The 23,585-nt window shown below is 43.1% G+C and overlaps 1 protein-coding gene and 1 long non-coding RNA gene across 2 annotated transcripts in view; one reads left to right on the top strand and one right to left on the bottom strand.

Moving 5' to 3' along the window:
- The window catches only part of MAN2A1 (mannosidase alpha class 2A member 1), a 206,580-nt gene extending 185,351 nt beyond the window's left edge, over positions 1 to 21,229 (top strand). Inside the window, exons 20-22 of the mRNA XM_004706587.2 lie at positions 3,389 to 3,583; positions 17,188 to 17,298; positions 18,431 to 21,229. Coding sequence (XP_004706644.1) covers positions 3,389 to 3,583; positions 17,188 to 17,298; positions 18,431 to 18,583 — 459 coding nt within the window. The 3' untranslated portion in view covers positions 18,584 to 21,229. The remainder of the gene's footprint in view (positions 1 to 3,388; positions 3,584 to 17,187; positions 17,299 to 18,430) is intronic.
- Positions 235 to 7,331, bottom strand: LOC123521091. Its single transcript, XR_006679575.1, has 4 exons — positions 7,287 to 7,331; positions 7,008 to 7,063; positions 6,003 to 6,135; positions 235 to 275 (listed from the first exon to the last, which is right to left on the bottom strand). It is a non-coding gene; the product is annotated as an uncharacterized LOC123521091 (long non-coding RNA).
- Positions 21,230 to 23,585: the final 2,356 nt, after the last annotated feature.

The following is a 23,585-nucleotide window of genomic DNA, read 5'->3' as shown; positions in this document are numbered from 1 at the left end:
GGTGGAGAGCAAAGTGGGCACTGAGCCAAACGGGCCATGCCGGTGCCAGGTGAAGAGCGGCAGGTCGAGAACAAAGTGGGCCATTAGCCAGCTCTGGTCAGCTCCTCAGGTGTGTGTGGGAGATTCAAGGCCACTTGTGGCTAGTTGTTTCAGCTAGCTCTGGTCAGCTCTGCATGGGTGGGGGAGATTCAAGGTCACCTGCTGCTAGAAGTCAGCCTGGTATTGATCCCGCCATACAGTCTCCACGTGGCTCCTCCAGCTCTCTGTCAGAGTGGCTGCTCCACAGCAAGGCAAAGCCGGGAGAGAGAGAGAGAGAGTTAGTTAGTTCCCAGAATCCTCATGAGAAGGCCACGCCACAAAGAGGCATCATCAGGCTATGACCTGATTGACAGGCTAGACTCTGCCCCTTCACTCTGATTATCCTCTAGTTGACTCAAGATTATGTAACTACTACAGATAAGTTCTCACGCAACCCTGTATGATTTGGGTCGGGTTGTACAGGAAATTTTCATTTCAGGCAGAAAATTAGGCTGGCATAGTCGGAAGCCTTTGGACTAATGGAGAAACTAAACAATGTGTATTAAACTATATTAGTTGCAGCAAGACTGGGGAATTCATTTATAGCTTAAGCAAATATACACTATTCATATAAGCAAACATTTTTTACGAACTTGGGGTGATGGTCCAGCTTATGATGGAAAGGTTATGTTTCTGAGAGGTTAGTCCAAACATTGATAGCTCAAAGGTGCGCTGTTCTGGTGAGCTTGTAAAAACGGTGGGATGAATTGGGGGAGACTTTGCTTGGCCTGCCCAGCCCAGCTGTCAGAGGTGTTCTGGATTTCTTATTCTCGTTTGGCACAAACCACAACTGTTCCATGAGCGGCTCGCTCTTGCCTTGCTAAGGACAAGAAAGCGCACAGTTCTTGAATTTTCTATGTACTGTGTCCAATATTGTTTCCTTTTATCAAGCTTTTGATAAAAAGTAGTTTGTTTTTGTAATCCAGAAGTCACTGAAAGGTGGAGCTTATTCATTTTTATATTATTGTGATAAAATATATATGATAAAACATTTGCCGTTTCAAACATTCCACCGTGTGTACCACTCAGTGACATTACTTACATGCAGCTTACTGTGCAGCTATCACCTCTGCCTAGCCCCAGATGTTCCTATGGCCTCTTAAGCAATAACTCCCCCTATCCCTTGCCCAACGATCCTTAGTAACCATCCCTAAACTTATGGTCTCTATCAATTTGCCTATTCAAATTGTTTATGTAAGAGGGAATCATGAGATAGTTGTCCTGTGTGTCTCCTTTGATGCAGCACAATATTTTCAAGGTTCATCCATGTAATTGCATGAATAAGACTTCATTTGTCTATGCCTGAATCATAGTTTGTTGTGTTTGTGTGCTGTGTTGTGTTTATTCATCTGTTGGTAGACACTTCTCCTGTTGCTTCCTTTAGATACTGTGAATAGTACTACCATGAGCACTGCATACAGTTTTCATCCCAGTGGGAGCTGTTCCTTCTCCAAGAGCTGGAGGGGACTTGGGTTGGCACTTCCCATCACAAGTGTACAGGGTAATGTGGAGCTGACTGCATGAGTTCACCTGGGGAGGCATTTAACCTTCACCTTCCCTGGATCCCTACCCCTGAGGATTAGGATTTAACAGACTTAAAGGATGTGTTTTAAAGGCTCCCAAAGACCGATCTGATGTGAAGTCAGTTTGGGGAAGCACTGAGGGTCTGGCACCTGATCTGGAGTTGGGAAGAGTGGTGTATGCACACACTGCTGCCCCTGAGATCAGTCGGGGAGTGCCCCACCTACTCTCACCTGAAGTGCCCAGGAATCCTGCCAAGAGCATAGAAGAAAGCCAGCCCAGAGCTTTCCTGAATGTTCCCGAGAGCTTGACCTAGAATAGACTTGATGCCTCACAAATCTGATAAGTCAGGTGTTTTCCTTTCTGTTGGAATCTTTTATCTTTCATTATTCAAAGTGATTTTGTCAGCAATCCTGACCTACATTATGAAGTCCTTTGATCTTGGAGTACATTTAAACTGTCTTGTTGAAAATATACCTGCTCTATTCGTGTTATTTTACAAGTTGCATTAAATTTCATTATTGTTGGAGAATATTCTATATGCTTTATTTAATCTCTCCTTTAAAAAGAATGTAGAATGGCTGCATCTTAAAAACCTTCTTTCAGGCCTAATAGTTTTTGTCAGTATCTTAATATCATAGTGTCCCTCTGCTGCCTCATTGCATTTTCTCTCTCTCTCCACTCTCTGAATTGTAATGGCATCTCCGCTTAGCTGCTGGGAAGATGCGACTCACTCTTGGCTAGTACCTTTCTCTTCAATCCTGATCTGACATTCTGAATTTCGAGCTCTGTCCCATCTCTAAATCCTTTCTTTTCAAACAGATAAGTACCCAAACCTTTTATTTGCACCCGTATTACAAAAGGAATGCAAAATCTGAAGTCATCAGTGGAACTGTCATTTTTAAAAATAAGATACAACGTTAAATTTGCTTCAGATGTAGCTTGTGATCAAAAGACCTTTATGCGTCCATGTCTCTTCTCGGGGCTTCCCTGTGTCTGTTTTCACTCCTTGGGTGTTACTGGGTAAAATCCCACTTAGTCATTGGTTTGAATTTGTAATAACACCTAGGATATGCAGATCCCCAACCCTCATAGACTTGCATAATGTTTGATTGTGCTGAAATGCTGGTAAATATGTATGCACTGTAACAAAGGATAAAACACTCCAAAATTACATTTAATAATTGTACCATGTGGATGTCAGATAACCATTGTCTAAAACACATTTCTTGTTTGGGGACTAAAGTAGAATGAAGCAATTGGCAATGATTTACCATGTTTAACAGAAAATAATCAGCTACTCTAGGCATGCCACCTGTGTTATGTTTAAAAACAGTTTTTAGAGTTTTCTTTCTTTTCAATCCTATTATTACATAACATTTAACTCCCTTTACCTATTATTGATTACCTGGTCTTTTTTGGTAACACTGAATCAGTACATTTCTGTATGGTCTTACCTGTGTAAGTAGGACCAGGAGACTGTAATAGTAAAATGTGGAGAAAGAGACTATTGAAAAAAAGTCTATAAAAATATAGCTTCTTCTAAAGTGTTTATGGGAAATGTCAGTGTTCTTTATGTTAATAGGGGGGGAAATTTTTTTAGCATATGAGTTAAGGGAACACTATTAATTTCCCTGTATTATCACTTGTAAATGAACTTGATAATCTATGTACTTTAAAAGAATTGTTTATGAAATAGGATAAATTCGTGTGAGTTTTCATATAGGTTGGTATTGTAAGAACTGAAACTGTAGAGTGGCTCTGAGGCACTTGTGTTTTCTCTCGATAGGAAGAAGAGAAGAAGTCGGTCAGTTACCCATCCCTCCTTAGCCACTTCACTTCTGCTTTCCTGAATCATCCCGTCTTTTCAATGACAGAAAAGGTCTCCTCGCCCACCCCTCAGCTGCTGGGTGAATTTTCTCCATTACTGTCATCTTTGCCCTGTGATATTCATCTAGTTAATCTGCGGACAATACAGTCAAAGGTATATTCCGAAACACATCTATAAAAGAGAACTTGTTAACGCACTCTTGATGTAAAGGAGTGGGGAGAAGAAACGGTTCTGTCAGCTCTACTGTGCTCCAAGGGGTGATTAAGAGGGTTTCACCCTTAGGCAGAATCATTATCCCTTTCCTTTGACTAGTGCTCTATATTTTAGAGCACTATCCCAATACTAATTTAGTTGATTCTTTGAAAAGTTCTGTGTGGTGAGCAGGTCAGGGAATATCATCTTCTTTGTACAGCTAAGTAAGTTAATGCTGGCCTGGGGTCACGTAATTAGTAGGTGGAAGAACCCGGTCTTACAAACATTGTCCATTCATTCCTTCTTATTAGCCTGTGTTTCTCAGGAGATGGAGAAACAGAAAGAATAGCACTTGGTTGTTTCTTTGGAGGATGCTCTGGGTTTTGTTTTGTTTTTTTCTCTTCCTCCTATAAATTTCTACAACTCCTCAGAAGAAGTGCAAGGTTCTACTAGAGGAAGAACGTGGGGAAGCTTTCTTAGGTGTGGAATTTAATCCACTTAGACTGCTTTGGTTGACATACCTGCCCACTTTTTCAAAAGATTGCGTTTGAAAATAATAAGGATTCTAAAATCAGCATCACCCTTAGATGTTGTGGGTGTTTTGATGTTCGGAGTTGACATACATTTAGCTGGAAATAGTAAGTGGTTACAGATTCTGTGGGAAATACACTAAATGGCCTGCACATGAGAAGAAAGTGTTGGTGTTTGAAAACAACCAGGAGGAAAGGCGTGTTTATTTTAAGAGCAAAGAACTAAAATAAACAAGACTGAAGAACAAATACTCACAAAATAAGCCATTTAGGGCTTTATAAAATGTTATGTCCATGATAAAGGACTTATTTCTGGCTCTCCAGAAATTTTATTTGGCTTGTAGTGATGAATGCAAGCAAATGCTAGCGGCCAATGTATATGTCTCTCTGTGTTGAGAGGCCTGTTTAATCACGTAAGTAAATGTGCAAGATTTGTTTCACGTCTGTTATGTACTACTTGCTGTTATGGGTGCTAGAGATCAACAAAATAGGCGAAAGCCCCTGCCCTTCTAGTAAGACAGGAAAAATAAAGGGAAAAAAGAAAAGCTTATGTGAAAGTGATCGTGGCCATAGAGAAATGCAGGAGGGAAGGGAGATAAGGGGAGAAGGTATTTCCTGTTTGAACAGGGCGGTTGGAGAAACATCCTCAAGGAAGGTGAGTATAGGGGCAAAAATATGGAAGAATAAGAAACTCCTGCAGAATTCTGGGGGAAGAGTATTTCAGGTAGAGTTCGAGCAAATGTGAAGGAGGCGGTCCAGAGGCAGGAGCAGGGCTTGTGTTGTATTATTCTCCAGCCTGGAAACCCTCTGTACAGAGTGGGGGCTCAGTAACACTTTCCTGAGTGTACGGATCTTATGGGTGGGTGTTTGGGTTTTTTTAGGATTCTTCTGTAGTCTTTCATGAGTCTGCTCTTCGGCTTATGGAAAGCACTAGGGAAGGGCAGCTTTCCTTAATCCATGAGCTAGTAAGGGAGTGAAAGGATGCAGGGGACTCTTGAGTCTCAGGTTACCACCTCTCAGCAAAGACAGTGGGGCCTTCAGCAACCCGAGAATCCAAAGGCCTTGGGGAGGGCAGCCACTGCACTTCCTAACCTCTCTTCTAGATGAATCCTGTCTTGTAGATATTTGAAATGAGAGGGTTTTCTGGGCATCCCAGAGCTGACAGGAAGCAATGAATGTGGGCTGTTACCTACTGTAATCCTAGGCTAGTTTCAGTTCACCTTTTTTTAATCATAGTTGAGTGTCATCAAATCGATTCTGACTCGTGGTGAACCAGAGGACTATGGTAAGGCTGGTCCATAGGGTTCTCTAGGTTGAAATCTTTACAGGAGGAACCCTGGTGGCACAGTGGTTAAGTACTCAGCTGTTAGCCAAAAGGTGGGTAGTTCAAACTTTCTCCAAGGGAGAAGATATGGCAGTCCGCTTCTATAAAGATTAGAACCCTAGGAATCCTATGGGGTAGGTCTGCTCTGTTCTGTAGGGTCGCTATGAGTCAGAATCAACTCATTCGCCATGGTTGATCCTCACAGGAACAAATTATGAGGTTTTTCTCCTGTGGAACTACTGGTGGGTTTCACACTACAAGGCCGCCTCTTCTGAGTGGTCACTTACTTTCTTGCATTTCATGGCCTGCTGTTGGCTGTCCTGTTGTCATACAAATTGTATCCATTCCCAGATTAAAATCCTGCTGCCTGCCACATGCATTCAGAACCTTACCATGGGCTTTCTACAGTCTGGCTTCCATCCCCCTGAAGCCACCATGCTTCCCATCTCGGACACAGGTTTACTTTCCATGACCGTTGACTAAGTAACTACTGACTTAGCTGCCATTCATAAAATGAGACTAGTACCGGGTATGACTGCTCCAGATCTGGAGGGGAAAGAGATGAAATAATGCCCCGCAAGCCCTTTGAACACAGAAATGCTTGGTAATCATAGGTTGCTAGGCTGATGAATATGCCAAGTCCGGTGTGATTGAGATGTCTGCGGAGAGAATAGAGAGCAGTTGAGAAATGTATGGATTTGACAAGCAGTAAAGACTGAGATGTTAATGCATACTTATAACTATTATTGCTGGCGCATGATGAGAACTTAAGTATGCGCGGTTGTTTTGCGGGATCATATCAACTGATGCCAGTTCCTGTTAGCCTGGACTCTTAAACACGCACTTACAGCAATGCTTGAAAGCCCACCAGTAATCCATGGGGATTGATTAGTGCGTTCAGAATGGCTTCCTTAAAGAATTGCTCTTTGTCCCCTAACACCTGATAGAGAAAGGTAATCATTGAAGGAAGGTGATGTGGGTATCGATTCAAACACAGCTTGTTACTTAAGAGCTGTCCTGTAAATGATTAAATCCAGAAGCCAATCCAAGACATTTTAGATCGCGATCCTGTATTTATTTGTATGCTGGCACTGTAATAAGTTGTTCATTTGGAGATTGCAGTTTATGTTTCCTGTGGAAATGCTGGCATCATAGAGATCAGATTCTAAACAAGGCCATTGAGGCCTGTTTGCTCAATATTTAAGTCCTGCCTCCTACCACCACCACCACTGCCCCCACCACTGTGCAATAATTCCATGAGGAATATGTCTCAGTATCACCTGGCCATGATAAAGGCACACCTTCGTCCTGCTTGACCTCCCCCACCAACACTATGCCCACCCATTCTCAGCTTCATCCCAAACCCAAACACACTGCCCTCAGGTCTTTTGACCCCGTTGGGCAGAAGGGAACTGCTCCATAGAGTTTCAGAGACTGTGCGTCTGCACGGGAGCAGCCTGCCCCTCTGTCTTCATTGGAACCGCTGGTAAGTGTGAGCCGCTCACCAGGCTGTCGGCAGCCCAGTGCTTACCCCATGAGGGCTCCGGGGTCCCTCGATTCTGAGTCCAAGGTAGTCTTCCTGAGACCCTGTGGAGAAGGGTGGAAACAAGACCAAAAAAAAAAAAAATACGAAAGATATGAACCCACTGAGGTGGCTCAGCAGTGCTGACTACCAAGCATAGATGAACTGGGTCCAAATCACAGAGGGACGATTATAAAAACAGAAATGTTTATAAATTTTCCCATCTCTGGGATTCTAATTCACAGGAAAAAGGTCCCCTTCAATAAGTAATTTAAAACATAAACAAACCTTCCTGATTCCAGAAGTTGCTTAGTTAACTCAGTTTAGTAAACTGGGAAAATAAAGGTAAGGTTAGTGAGAGTAAACAATGAAAATAAAGTACTCCAGTGGTAAACCACAGAATCAGGAACACACACACCCCACCCCAACCCCAACTCCCCCACAAACCCCACCCCCGTCTTCTGAATCTCAGGGCTGGGTGTCACCCCAGGGTAGAGTGCCAGACTTCTCAGTTGCTGACTGCCCCAGGGGATGCTGGCGGTGCTGACAGGTAACCATTGTATTGCCAGGCGGGTAGTTCAAACCCACCAGCTGCTTCACGGGAAAAAGATGAGGCTGTCTATTCCTATAAAGATTTACAGTCTTGGGAACCTTTTATAGAAGTGCTGAGTCGGAATCAATTCTATGACAGAGGTACTTGGTTTGTTTTTTAACTCCGTTCCTGATATCCATGACCTGTTTGATAATAATAAACCAAACTCTGCTCTCAAGTCAGTGCTGACTCATAGCGACTGCCTGTGGGGTTCTGAGATTGTTAACTGCTCAGTGGAGTAGAAAGTCAGTCTTTGCCCTGTGGAGCTGCCGGTGGTTTCAAATGGCCAACCATGTGGAACGCTGCCCAACATGTAACCACTAACCACCAGGGTTCCTTTGATGATACTGAGTTTAATGTATGTTTTCATTTAGAAAGCTTTTCCCTACTTCATATGTAGAGGTAGAACCCGGTAACCATACCCAGACACATGAACATGCCAGGGGAGGCTGCAAAAAGTTGTTGGAAAATCATCTATTACTTTTCCTCCACCAACTTTTTTTGAAGTCCCCTCATTTATGTGTGGAATAAATGAATTGGACGTTTCGTTTTTGCAGTCTTGAAACACTGCCTCAGAGTGTGTTACACAGCCTCTCTAGAAATGTGTCCGCCGTGGTGGTGGTGGTGGTGGTGGTGGTGGTGGTGGTAAACGCTCTCCAGTCAGTTTCCGCTCACAGCGACCCTCCGCACAACAGTAGGAAACACTGTAGGCCCTGCTTTTAACCCTTTGCTGTGTGTCACCCCTTCTTCTGTTATATCAAGAGCAGGAAGCACTTCTAGACAGATTCAAGAACTGTGCAGAAGAAGGAGCACCACTCCAGTGCACTCAATAGGCAAGCCAGGTCACCAGAGTCGCTCTTCAGAGAGAGCAATGCTGTTGACGTCAGGTGTGCTGAGGGCATCTCTGGAGGACAGGTCTGAGCCTGGTTTAAAACTAGATGGTGGTACAGAGTGAGGAAATAGGGGGACTTAACTAATCCAGTAAGTTAGCCTTCGTGGAGCAACTATGCTTTGATATTTTACAAAATTATGTCTAGTTTATGTGTTGCGGTTAGTTTTCCCTCTTTTGATTACTTCCCATGCCCTTCATGTTCTTGCACCCTGAATTCAGTGATTTTTCCCAGGTGCTGTCAGGAGCTCTGACTCAGGGTATCCCCGTGTGTGTCAGACTAGAACTGTGTCCTGCATAGGGTTTCAGTGATGGGACTGTGGGGAAGCCGTTTACCAGGCCCTTCACCCAGGGCACATCTGGATGGTATCAAACTTTTGATGAGTCACCTAGCATCTTAACCATTCGTATGGCCCAGGGATGCTCAAGTCGAAATATTTTTTTTAATTGTTTTATTGAGGGCTCATACAGTTCTTATCACAGTCCATACATACATCCATTGAGTCAAGCACATATGTACATTTGTTGCCCTCATCAATCTCAAAACATTTGCCCTCTACTTTAGCCCTTAATATCATTTGCTCATTTTCCCCCTCCCTTCCCCCTCCCCGCTCCCTCATGAACCCTTCATAATTCATAAATTATTATAGTTTTGTCATAAGTTACACTGTCCGACTTCTCCCTCCACCCTCTTCTATGCTGTCCATCCCCCAGGGAGGAGGCTGTACTTAGATTCTTGTAATCGGTTCCCCCTTTCTACCCCACATTCCCTTCACCCTCCAGGCCTCGCTCCTCTCACCACTGGTCCTGAAGGAGTCATCTATCCTGGATTCCCTGTGTTTTAAGTTGCTATCTGTATCAATGTACATCCTCTGGTCTAGCCAGATTTGCAAGGCAGAATTGGGATCATGATATTGGGTGGGAGGAAGCATTTAAGAACTAGAGGAATGTTATATGATTCATCGTTGCTACCCTGTACCCTGATTAGCTCGTCTCCTCCCCAGAACCCCTCAGCAGGGGGGTGTTCAGTTGCCTACCGATGGACTCTGAGTCTCCACTCTGCACTCCTACCTTTACAATGGCATGATTTCTTGCTCCTTGATGCCTGACACCCAATCCCTTCGACAGCTCGTGGTCACACATACTGGTGTGCTTCTTCCATGTGGGCTTTGTTGCTTCTAAGCTAGTTGGCCGCTTGTTTATCTTCAAGCCTTTAAGACCCCAGATGCTGTATCTTTTGATAGCCAGGCACCATCAGCTTTCTTCACCACCTTTGCTTATGCACACCTTTGTCTTCAGTGTCTATTTAATTATATTCTCTGTGGGATTTACTTTGACTTGTGACTGTTTCTTCCACATAGTTAGCCAGTCATTTTAACAACATCAGAATCAGGTAAAATTTTCTTTCTGCACTTAGTAACACTGTTCCTTCTTTACTTACAAGAGGCAGTTTAAGGTTTTTATTTTCCTTTCTTACAAGAATTGATTGGTACTTTATTGATCTCCCTAGCTTTGTAAAGTAGAAAAAGTGATGGGGGAAGTATTCCTTTGTTGTTCGCTATCTGAGAATGCCCATTTTCTTCCTCTTTCTATCATCTTACCTTGTTGATCAAAACAGGATTACTAGTATTGAACATTTTAATAAGTACCCTCGAAAATGACTTCTACTGGTTATTTCCTGTCATGAGATTTCTGAGTACGTGTGCAATTTCCTAACCTTTCCAGCTGCCACGATGCACTAAAAAATGAGTGCTGTTAGGGAAATTCAGGCTCTGAGCTGGTTGAAGGTATTTTCCCATCCCGTGTTTTTCTATGCCCTAAGTGATGTGTGCCTTTGACACCATGTCAGCAGGGTGACGTCACATGCCTGTTGAAGAATCTGGTCAGAGTTAGAAACTTTCTCTTCTCCAGAAAAGGGTTGCGTGTACATACAGTATTAAGACATCGCGGATGTTGACTGACTTTCGGGCCTCACATTTAAGTACCCACTGTAAAAGTGGGATGGAGGTGGCATCTCACCTCCTTCGACTTCACAAGGAGAAGGATGAGAACCAAACTGCACCTCATACTGAGGGCAAGTGGAGGTCAGACATGCCTTCACCTTCCAACCTCCTTTACAATTCTGACACAAGTTGCCCCTACCAAGAGACTGCCTACTTCTCTCCTGAGTTCAGTCATTCATTACAGGGGCCACACAACTCATGGACCATACACATGCTTGTGGGGTTTATTAAGGGAATTACAGGTTACAATTTAGGACCAGAAATGCTCCAGTTACAGGTTTTCCACTCAGGAGCTCCTCCTCAGCCATACCCACAGGCGCATCCCTCCCTAGTCTTTGGCACCTGCCCTTCTCAGATGAGTGCGACTGCTGCTGATGAGTGCTCAAAGGACACATCCCTCCACCAGCTTCAACAAAGGTACTTGGCTCTAGCTTCATGGATCAGCAAACTGAACTCCTTAGATAGCTCATCAACAAGTGAGCTTCCCATCCAAAGGCACTCACTCGTTTTTCACTCACTTCGTAGACCAGGAAGCCCCCCACCCCCTACCCCACCCCGTCTATCTGATACTCTGCTTCTTGCTTCTGCTGTTTCTCCTGCCACCACTCCTCTGCCACGTCTCTGGTTCATAACCCTCGGCCTCCTGCATCAAGGAGGTTCAGCACACAAGCAACATGGGGTCTAGAGACCAGACTCCACTCCTGGCTCTTCTTTCTTGATCATATTAACGACCTGCCTGTTCCTGTTTTGAGGTAGCTTATTTCTTATGGGCAACAAAATTGACAAATCCTCAAAGTAGTGTTCCAAGTTTCTATAATTACAATTAACCCTATTAACAGTCACTTAAAACCAAACTATGTAATAACTATTTAGATCTTTCTCCACCTGCGCTTACCCAGATTTTTTAGGGAAAAGGGAAATCTGCCCAGTTAGCCTGTCCTGTCAGGTCACTGAATGGGCGTTGACAAACCTCTGGCTAGAGGAGCCACAGTAGGTAAAGCCCTGCACCTCCCCGCTAACATGCACAGATGAATAGGTCTGCTCCTGTCCTTTGATGAGACTGTCACAAACACTCAAAGTTTTCAGAATGTGTATAAACCCTATTTGAAATGGGGTAAATCAATGGATGAGTTGTGGGTGGATGAAAAAGTTTCCAACCTTTGCTTTCTGAATTGATAGACACGTTGATAAGTCATGGTTTAAGCTCTGTAACAGAACCATTGATTAAATGTTCCATTTCTCCAGGCTTAATTCAGAGTGGTAATGTGCACGTGTTTATAACATTGTTTGCCTTTCTAGCTAGCTAGCTAGAGGCATCTCTAAGTAGAGGAAACGTAGGAGAGTAAAGTAGTGAAGAGCACACACTTTGGGGTGAGCGCATGTGGATTTGAAGGCAGCTTTTCCACTTGCTCTCTCTGGCTTAGAGGGAGCCACTTAACTCTTTGGGTCCCAGCTTCCTCCTTAGGAGTATGAAGATAGGGATAGTAGCCACCTTTAAGGTGCTCTGAAGATTAAAGGAGTACGCTTTGAAAAGCACTTACAACAGAGTCTAACAGATAGCAAATGAAGGTTTGCACCTGTGATAGCTCAGCTGTTCGGATTGTTACTACTATGAAATATAAATGTCTGACATATTTTTATCAATTAGAGAAGGTTGAAGCTTATTGCCAAAGTAACCCTGAATGTCACTTTGACTTGTATTCCTCACACACGTCGTTCATCATGTTTTAACCAATGAGCAGCTCTGATGAATTCTACTCTCAAAGAAAAAAAACCTATCTGTACATCACCACACATGTAATATATTACATACACGCTTTCGAAAAGTGAAATAGCATATTTATACTCTTTATTGCGACTTGAGAGAATGCTTACAGAGCCAAATTAGTTGTCTATCCCACAATAACTTATACACATTTTTTTTTTGTAGCATTAGAAGTTGCAATCCACTCAATGTATAGATTCCGAGGTTTTATGTAAAATAGACTTAAATTGTCTAAATGCCGGGCATTCTGCTAAGGACTTTTTGTAAACTTTGATGGCAATGAGTTTGGTCCTGTTGGGCCGTTGGTTTTGTGTGCTGGGGGTTTGGTAAGTCACCCCTGGATCCCTGACTGCATACTCAATAGGCTGCTAACTGCAAGCTCGGCAGTTCAAAACCGCTGACCGTGGGAGGGAGATGAGACTTTCTACTCCCGTAAAGAGTTACAGTTTCAGAACCCCACAGGAGCAGTTCTCCCTGCCCTTAGAGGGTCTGTGTGAGTTGGCAAGGACTAGATGTCTGTAGAGCTTGATAGTGAATTTGTTAGGGTCACATAGTCATAGTGAATGGGAGGGACACTCAGGCTTGGCTGACTCCACCTTCTCACTCAGACCTGCATCTTGCATGGGAACAAAAAGATAATGTTGAGGGCTTGGGAAAAGACACTGTTGTTTTTGTTGTTGTTGTCTGTTTTTGTTGTTGGGTACATTCCAGTCCAATTTTGATTCCTAATGACCACGTGGGACAGAGTAGCACAGGGTTTTCTAGACGGGTTTTCAGAAGAGCAGATGGCCGGTCTGTCTCCTGCAGAGTGCTTAACCAAGGTGCTACCCTCCCTTTCTGTACTCAGGTGGGACGCCTATCGAACCTTTGGGAAACAGGTTTCGTTGTGACTATTCTTATCAAGGTGTCAGAGAAAAGGCTTGTAATAGAGCTGGGCCTGCACAAACCAAATACTATCCTAGACTTGTGTGTCTTCTCAACTATTTCACAAGATTTATGAGAGTAAATGGTTATAATTCATGAAAAGCATTCCAAGCAAGTGCTCAATGAACTTCAGCAGCAATGATTGCTGCTATCGCGCGTGTCGTTTTTAGAAATTTATGTATTTATGTTACCCCCCACATTAGGTCCTCATTTTTCCCCTCCCTCTTCTCCCCCCCCCCCCCCCCGCCCCCCGTCCTCACGGGCCTTTTGTGAGTGTATGTGGTAAAGAGACATTTAACGAAACATCTACCGTGTCATCAGTTTTCATGTGTACAGTGTAGTGCCATGAACTAAGTTCATCATGCCTTCATCCATTTGTTAACATAGACAGATTTTTCTCTCACCCTTCCTTCACACCAGCTCACTGTCTCAAAGGGACTCTGGTTAGAGTGTGTCCCAATTCAGTCAATTTTCAGAGCACTATTAAGTGATTTGCTCAAAGTCACATAACTTGTTCATGCTACAACCAAAACCTTGCTTCTGACCCAGTGTCTCTAAGCCCCTAATAGCCTTCTTCCCAACGCCAAATCATCATCTCCCTCACTCCTTCAAATTACTGGAAGAATAATAAGTCCAGCTTAGTCTACAAACTGCAGGTTGGTATTATCTTCCAAAATAGTTGTGCAGGAGATTTCCCTTGGATGTCTTTGAGCCCCTCAGCCTTACTCTCAGTGATCCAAGCACACTTAACAGCTCAGCTGTTTCACAAAGACAGTTCATTTGAGGCTCACCTCACATAATGCTTGCCACAAAGTCATATTTCCAAAAAAAGAAAAAAAAAAGTAGGACTTTTCTACAAAAAAAAAATAGGACTTTTCAGCCCTACCCTCTCCCCTTTCTTTGTGAGGCCCAGATATTACACCCATGTTAATGAATGTAAAAACCATTCTTTCAAAGTCTGTTTACAATCCTGGAGCATCCGGTATGACTATTGGAAGGTATCTGTTCTCCAGCATGCATACTCCAAGTTAAACTCACAGTTTGTCTACTTTTCAAAGCAGTTGTGTTGGAAATAAAATGTCTAGACAGACTTTGAAAGTATGAAGAACCGCTTCTTTGCCTCCGTTAATTTTGCTTGAACACTGATACTTTCATGAATATTAGATTTAAAAAAAACAAAAACAAACTTGAACCAAGACAATTGCTACTTCAGTTGGTGTTACTGGACCGTGAGAACGGGGTGCACTTTTAGTCTTCAGAGAAAGTGTACCTCCTCACTCCCTCAGTGAAGGTTAACTCTCGGGAATTGAGTCTCTGCTTTCACTTAAATCTCCTGCTGTAATTCAAAGGTAGGATTGATTCCCTCTCACACGTTGTTGTTGTTACTCCTTTTTGTCTGCTAAAGGCCTTCAAAATTGAAGAAATGAACAAGTGCCCTTGAGTCAGCTCCAACACCTCATGTGTGCCATTTGTGGCAGGTAGAATTGTGTCCTGAAGGGTTCTGAGGGGCTGACCCTTTGGAAATAGACCACCAGCTTTTCTGCCTTTGGGTGCCTTTGGGTGGACTTGAACCTCCCTCTTTTCAGAGCGGGCATGCCAACCTTCCGCGTGACCCAGGGAAACTGCTAAAGGCCCCGTGTGTCTGTTAGCCTAAGAGCAAGCATGTTGCCACAATTGTCGCCTTCCTGCTGTCCCTGCTTTTGCAGCAAGGGAACAAAATGGCCAGAATGCTTGCAGTTAGCTGCCAAATGCAGGACCCCAAGGCCACCAGAGCCCCCTGGAATTCCCATTCTTCTCAAGGTTATCCACAGTTTATTATGGTCCACACAGTTGATGCCTTTTCATAGTCACTGAAACACAAGTAAACATCATCTGGTATTCTCTGCTTTCAGCCCAGATCCATTTGACTTTAGCAATGATGTATAGCTGTGTTAGGCTGGGTTGACTAGAGAAACAAATTCGGTGACACTCATATATGTGTAAGAGAGAGCTTTATATCAAGAAGTAATTGTGTAGCAAACAAACATCCCAGCACAGTCCAGATCAAGTCCACAAGTCTGATACTAGTCCATAAGTCCAATTCTAGTCCATACATTCCTCTTCAGACTCATGAAGCCACATGTACTAATGCAGGAAGATCGCAGGCCAGTGGCTGCAGTCTTGTGGACGCAATGGCAGTGGATGCATCATAGGGCTCTGCCAGGTCGCAGCAGCATGGCTTGCCAGCAGGAAGGGAAGCAGAGAAATGAGGGGGAGGTTCCCAGGCAGGACCCTCCTTATGAGAAGGCCACACCCACAAAGAGATACCATACTTCACTCTTATTTATTAAGTTGACCTGACTTGAAATTATGTAACTACTAAAATATCCCTTGTTCCATATCCTCTTCTAAATCCAGCCTGAAGTTTTGCCAGCTCCTACTCAATGTACTGCTGCAACTATTGCTGGATGATCTGAAGCAAAATTTTACTTGTATGTGATATGAATGATATTGTTCTATAATTTGAGCATTCTATTGGGTCACATTTCTTTAGAATGCGTACAAATCTTCTAGTCAATTGGTTGAGTAGCTGTCTTCCAGATTTCTTGCTCCAGCTCTTTGAGCATAGAGGCTAGCATTTATAATATATCACATAAGGGATTATGGCTAGACAGGCTATGTTAATTGACTACATATCTGACAGGAGGAATAAGACTTAACATTTCTGTAGCTTATGTAGTCCTTTGATGACTCTGAGTACTTTAAATGATTTTTCCTCTTCCTGCACAAAATCTTAGCAGTACTACTGCAAAATACCAGTGTGAAACATCCTAACGTAAGTTTTTCCAGCCAAGGATTGAGGTGAAGATAGCTTTTAACTAACTGTTCAGGCACATTAAAAGCCAATCTGTGGTGAGAATGCTGGCCGATGCTCAGAGAAGAGGTCTTGATAGCACAGTAAGAGATTGTATCCCCTAGTGAGACTGATCAAGAACTTGGGCATATCTGTGGCCAGATAAAGGAGAAGCAGATTCATCAATGTGCCCGTGCTGAGCAACACAACTCTCTTGAATGCATGTGTCATTTCTTAATTCCCCTTAAGACTTTCAATTCATTTCGTTTATTGTCATAAGCATCTTCCCACTGTAAGAGACCTAGTTATATTTCAGAATGGTCAGCGATCTAAGCCGCTTTGTGGCACTGTTACTTAAATGCAAGGACGCAGATGCTGAGACCCAGAGCTGGCTTGTCATGTGGTGCTTTCCTTTGTGCCCGCACAGGAAGAATAGCTTCTGTAATGTGAGTTTAAATGACGCCTCCAGCTAATAAATGTGGATTGCCCTAGCAATTGATAGGCACAGCTAATTCAATTTCAGAAGCTCTTGTGTAAAAATAGTGAGCAAATTAACATCAAAAATTTAAAATGTCAATTCAGTCTACCATAATTAGTGGTTAGCAGAGGCAGAGAGGCATGCGTCAGTTTAAAGACGACTCTTACGGTGTTCCCTGACCAGATAAGGGGGACTTCATGCGACAATTGTAGTTCAGTGTGGTCAGGAAGCTGGACACAGAATGGCTGCCGGGCCCCAGCCACGTCCATGACCTACTGTGGGCCCAGCTGTTGTGCTCCAAAGGGTTTCTATTGGTGAATTTTTCAGAAGCACATCAGCAGCCCCTTTCCCCCCATTCAACTGATATGTATTGTTTTCAAAATAAAATAGGGAGCGAGTTATTTAAAAGCACCTTGATGAAGTAATATGCAGTATATAGATAAAAGGAAGCCCAAGCCCATCAGGGACTCCAGGGAGAAACCAAGGTATGTAGTTACTTAGCAGTAATAGTTAACTTTGGAACATACCCCTGATTCAAGGTGAGGGTAGCCCCAGAACATGGAATTCCAGCGCCAGATGGCTTTGCTTCACTTGATCGTTAAAATGAACAGTTGTACGTTAAAGATACTGAAATGAAGACGTCGGCCCATGAAGTCCTGTGAATGTTTGCATTACTATTTCCATCGACATTCTGCTCATTTGCAGGTAGCCAATGGGCCTTCTGACGAGGCTGCCTGGATCCTTCACAGGAAAGGGTTTGATTGCCGGTTCCCTAGCAGAGCCACGGGGCTGCTTTGTTCCACTACTCAGGGGAAGGTAAGTTTAGGGGTGATCGTTGCTTGCTGAAGGTAATGCACTTTGAAATCCACACTTTCGTCCAGTAATCCTAACAGGAAGGCCATGTTTCATTTCTTCTTGCCTGGCCTATAAATTAGCTCTGGCCTCCCATCTTAAGAAAACACTTTCTCAACCTCATCAGTCCACACTCCTTGTCAGCATCAAATGGCTCGTTTCAATGGGCCCACATGTTTTCTCCTCGCACCCAGGGCTTCCGTGTCCTCACTCCTCATATTTCTTCCTTTAGGGAGGGGCCAAGGCAAGTTTTCTAATAAGTTCAGGAGAGCGAGCGGATGGCTATCGTGATAGAGGAGCAATGAGGAGGGTTGAGATGATTCAGTCAGTTGTTTCTTCTTGAGTGATACAGGTCTAGATCTTATCATTAACCCAGATTTACGTGTGAGCCAAATGATCCAAAGGTTGGACACTGCATGCAGGCTGCTCATTTTTAAAACTTCTGCTCAAATTGCTGCCCTGGCTTGGCAGGTCCATCAGAATTTCCTGGGAAACAGAAGGCGCCCCAGTGGTCTTCCTCAGAGAGGCTGTAGCACAGCAAGGGCAGGCAGAGTGGTTCTGATACGCAGATAGGTCTACCTACTAGGCAACTCAGCCTGTCAGACACACTGTAAGCCTGACCCTCAAGGGATTCCATTCCACCCCAACCCTACAGTTGAGTATATGCGTGGGATCTGAAACCAAGCAAACTCTCTGCCATTGAGTTGATTCCGATTCAGGGACCCTGTAGGACAGAGGAGAACTGCCAGTGTCTGGGGGTCTACCAAGCTATTTCCAGGAATGGAGAACTTCGTATTTCCCTTGCAGAGCGGCCAGGGGGTTTCAAACTGCGACCCTGTGGTTGTCAGTGTTCGGTTGGAAGCCCTGGCTAGTGCTGTAAGGCAGGAAAGGAAATGCAATTTTAACATTCGGGTGAGTGGTCGTTATTTTCAGATGGTGCACTGGTGTCCTCAGAAGTTAAGAAAGAACACAGACAATCTGATTACTAAGTCAGACGGTTGGGCAACCTAAGCATTCTGTCTCACTCTTCACCGGTTTTTTCCACTCTGCTCAGAGTTAATCTGAAAATGCTAACTTCTTGTCATTCACTTTTTAGATGTCGGTTCAGAAACTTTTTAGCAAGTTTACTATTGAAAGTCTCACACCTTCCTCGCTGTCCTTGATGCACGCACCTCCAGACGCCCGGAACATTAGTGAGATCAACTTGAGTCCCATGGAAATCAGCACGTTCCGAATCCGGCTGAGGTGAAACCCGGCTTTCACATTTGGATGGAGCAGCATTGACTTGTGTACTCTATTGGTTGGACGTGCAATAAAGAAGTGCATCCCTCTAGCTTCTGGCAACTGTGAGAACATGACTTCTGTGATTCTCTCCTCACCCCCCAAAAGTAAGGAAGAAGAAGAAAGGGGAAAAAAGAAAAAGCCATGCTATAAGCCAGTGTTTTTTGCTCTGTTTCGACATTCCTTTCTTGAACCACTACCACCATCAGTATACTTTGATGCAACAAACAGAGAAATGTTTAGGGACAACCTTACAGCAGATTGTATCTCAGGTTAAATGCTAACTAATTATATCTGTGTTGGGGGTTGCGAAGAGAGTCTTAGCAGTATTCATATTGCTAACTGCATTAATTTTATAAAAGTACACACATGACCGAAAAGGAATACAAGCTGGTGATAATAGCTAATGGCCAAATGGTTGCAGTCGTTCATACAAGTAAAGAAATTTGTATGTTGGAACACGTGGAAAAGTGCAATCATCAACGCTCAATGATACACATACTTGCTTTCCACACCTTTTGCTAACGTACATCTTACCCTTCCCTTCCCACCCTTTGTAATTAGTTCCGGAAGTTCAGATCTTAACTCATTCAGCAGTAGAAAAAGAGGCATCTTTTCATTACTTGACAACATGGGATAGGTGCAATTTATTCCATTGTCACTCAAATTGAAGAAGCAATTCCATAGGTACCAAAAACCTATTTGGGGTACCACAGGAGTCTTTTTACACAGCTCATTTGAATACAGGTGTTCTGAGAGGGGGGTTTCTATTTTAAAATTACCATATCAAGATAAATGTGCCTTATTTTTTTATAAGTCTTGTTAAATCTTTTGGTGTCCATAGTACTGTTTGGGGCCAAGGCGGAAGGGTGGGCAGCGGGAGGGGAGGAATACTTTATATGATACATAAATTGTATAATTTTTGCCTGACAATGCTGGCCACACTCTGATCTGTTTCATTAAATCTGTGCTGATGTTCCTGTAAACATTTTGACTATTTGAATGTACCAAGTTGTCAGAAAACAAACAAGGAAGAAAAATAGTGTTAATTAAAATATGCTGCTGCCAAGGAAACTGCAGCTTAATACAGTGGCTTTGTAACATTCAATATCCAGACCCTGCTTCCGTTTCACAGGAGTGGACCAGACTGACGCAAGAATGCTTTAAATAGATCCTGTGTTGAAACCCACCCCTCTAGGGCTTATCACGGTTTCTTAAAGAATTTGTTTCTTCAGCCAATTCTCACCTTTTATGTGTGTTCCACTCAAAGTGGTGATCTAGTTGTAGCCCATATGCCATTATCGTACTTTCCAAAAAATGTATTTGGGATCAGTGTTTCCTTAACCGTGAAAGAAGAGCAACACTAGTCTCATTTTGGATGTTCACTTTTAGCCTGGAGAGGATTCTTGGAGTATGTATAGTTTTGAAAAATCCCTTTTATGTTAAGCTATAAATTTAGTATTATCTGGCTCTAAAACGTCCATTGACTTCTTGTCATTCCAACATCTTTAACAGAAATTAAAACCAAGTTTCTGTTTGTTTCACCACGTAGTTGGATTTTGCCTGGATTTTCACTCGAGAAGCAGTTCCTAAGATTATTGTTAGGTTAAGCCCATAATCTCCTTTCGCCTTTAACAATAAGGAAAACAATACCACTGTCAATAATGATATTACAAGGGAGTAATTTCATGCAATAAACATGTACTGTACCTTTCCTTCCTAGTTTTTTGAGGATAAACAACCATTAGAAAATAAAAGATAAATGCCTCTTTTTTGTGGACATCTACAGATGGAAGGATTGCCAGACGCAAATCCCAGGAATAAGATCAGTATTTCCATTGCATCTTAAATGCAAAACTTCCTGTGGGAGTTCACTGTGTTCTGTGGTTAAAAGGATGTGTGTATTCATTTTGTTATTTCTGAGCAGCTGAAATATTAAAAAAAAAATCCTGATGCAATAACAGTGGTTTGGCCACGTCTGGTTGTTTGAGACGGATCTGTCCCCTGTCATTTGGGATCTAGTCTGTGTGTTGCCACCAGCTGTTCACAAGGAAAGCAGAAAGTCTAACCAGCAAGTTTCTGCCTTTTTTCAAGTTGTTTTTAGAATATATCATCAGGGAAATGAAGAGAGGATGCTTTTGCTTTGGATGGTAGTCAAGAACTGACTAAATAATTCGGTGTCTTGGCCGCACGCTAAAATACCATACACTTGGATGTGACCATGCTGACATGTTTGTTTGCTTAAGTTTTATTACATGTGTTACCATAATAGCGCTTTGACCACGTAGTTCATTATGTTCTCTTAGTTGTTTGTGTGTTTGGGGAATTTCAATTTGGGGTTACAATTATGGTGTTGAGAACTCGGCATCCTTGTTTTCTACAAATACTGGTTGAAATAAACATTGTGAAATGTGTTATAAACCTTTCTATGTCTTTGTTGTACTTATGCGGAAATGTTTTCACATTTCTTTGTCTGACAGAATATTTGCTTTCATTTGATTATTTTGTTCACCTTGGAAATCAACAGGTTTTGATATTTTCTCTTGGAAGATTTTATATCTTTTTGGGAACATGTAATATAAGATCTCTAATAAAAGATAATCTTACCATGTGACTGGTCCTCTACAGTAATTCTTAATCCTGTCTTGTAAACGATATATTGAAACCTTTTTTTTTTTTGGCGGGGGTGTGGTGTAAGAAAATGTTCCTTGTTCATGAATGAATAATTTATTCATTAGTCCAATTCTAGTTGAAAAGGATTGCATTAGAAAATTGGTGGTTGGAGTCTGGGAACTTTCCCAACATCCGCAATCAGGGTAAGTTGTAATTAACCTAAAAGTGGTGGTTGGAAACCACTTCAGGGGTGCTGCAGAAGCCTCTGTGAAAGTGCTAGCTGAGAAACCCCGTGGAGCCATTCTCTAGCGCGTAGGGTGACTGTGCAGGAGAACGTCTTCCGTGGCAATAGGTGGGGTGTATATTTTAGTGACTTACTGAGAGCCCGTTAAGGAGGTGGGCCTGTCCCCAGCATGGCTAGGACAGCGATGAGAGCGTGAACCCAACAGGAAGCTCAGAAGGCGCAAGTGAGCGGACCCAGGAAGGGAATGGGAGCCACAAGCATGGTAGCTGGAGCACCTCCCCCAGCCGACTTGTTAGTGTGCACCACTTGAGTGATGTCAGTGGCATTCTTGTCAAGCTGGAAGGAGGGCGTTGAAGGCGCAATGCCCTAGAGGTGCTTATGGGTTCATCAGGTAAAAAGTTTGGGTTTCCTTTGGGTGGCTTGTGAAGTAGAGAGTAACCAATATGTAATACGTATGTGCAGCACTGTGAAATTCTAAAGGTGTTGATAAAAATAGATTTCACTGTAGATAGTGAATATAAATCATGCCCTAGGCTCCGTATTTGATTATCAGCATATCAAAAATAATTTGAATGTAAAATTGATTTTTTTAAATTAAAAATAAATCCATTAATGCCTCTTAAAAAATCTTGTACATAGGACCCATGAAATGAGGCCAACAGAGGGTGACTGACTGGTTGAAGGGATGGAAGAAAGGGGAGTACAGAGAACTAGCAAATAACTATACTGTTGCCATCTGTCCAAGCAGAGCACAAGTGCCTAAGAGATGATGAGGCCAGTCTTCATGCAGACCAACAGCCCAGAGGGAATTTATGCCTACCCTGACTGCTGTTGGAGGACAAAGAACTCAGGACGCAGCTGTGGCCAGGTGTGAGGAGATGTGATCCAGGATCTGTACTTTTCTCTTAGTTTTATTTCTCTGAGTTGTCTTCACTCCCAAGCAGTACCTGCCCTTTGTTGGCAAGATGGCTACCAGCCAATCCAGACATGTCTCCAACCAATTTAGCAACTGTTAATGGGAAGAGAGCACCTCCATTTTTTCCCCAGTGAATGTCTTGGGATTGATGGGGTGACTCATCTGGCTCATATACTTATGATTATGATTAGGGATGAGGGTAGCTTCACCTGAATTCGCATGGACAAAAAAGGTGAGAAGTCATACCTTTCTCCAAAGGGAGAAGGGACCTGGATGTTGGGCAGGCTAAAGACAAGAGAACAACTTTGCTGAGGAAAATCAAATAAAAAGAAACAGAAAGATACTGCTTTGAAATCCAGAGAAGATTCCAAAGAAGAAGTAAATGTGAGAGATACTATGTAAAAGATGAACACGATTGTATCAGGTGGAAACAGGATGTGTGCTCCAAGTAAAAAGACAAGAATGAGGAAATATGGGGAGGAATGGGCCCCCAAAACTAGAGAACTAGAAATGATTTCTCCTGTCTCTCATCCCTCTCTCAAAGTACAGTAGCAAGTGATGGAAATGTTCTTCATACCTGCCATAGCTATTATGGGAACCACTAAATACGTGTGGCTCTTGAGCACTTGGAGGATCCCTGGTGGTATAGTGGTTACAAGATTAGGTTGCTAACAAAGCCCACATGGAAGAAGCACACCAGTATGTGTGACTATGAGCTGTCCAAGGGATCGGGTGTCAGGCATCAAGGAGCAAGAAATTATGTCATTGTAAAGGTGGGTGAGTGCATAGTGGAGACTCAGAGTCCATAGGGTAGCAGCGATGAAACATATAGCTCCTCTAGTTCTTTAATGCTTCCTACCCCCCCAATGTCATGATCCCAATTCTGCCTTGCAAATCTGGCTAGACCAGAGGATGTACATTGGTACAGATGGCAACTTGAAACACAGGATAGATGACTTCATCAGGACCAGCAGTGAGAGGGGCGAGGCCTGGAGGGTGAAGGGAATGTGGGGTAGAAGGGGGGAACCAATGACAAGAATCTAAGTATAGACTCCTCCCTGGGGAAAGGACAGTAAGGGGGGCGGAGGGAGAAGTCGGACAGTGTAACTTATGACAAAACTATAATAATTTATGAATTATGAAGGGTTCATGGGGGAGGGAGGGGGAAAATGAGAAAATGATATTGAGGGCTAAAGT

This window comes from Echinops telfairi, unplaced genomic scaffold (assembly GCF_000313985.2).
Source record: "Echinops telfairi isolate 266 unplaced genomic scaffold, ASM31398v2 ScPeMD7_7469;HRSCAF=8507_1, whole genome shotgun sequence".
Lineage (NCBI taxonomy): Eukaryota > Metazoa > Chordata > Mammalia > Afrosoricida > Tenrecidae > Echinops > Echinops telfairi.
The sequence above is the reverse complement of the archived record's forward strand: the minus strand, read 5'-3'. Positions and strand labels throughout refer to the sequence as shown.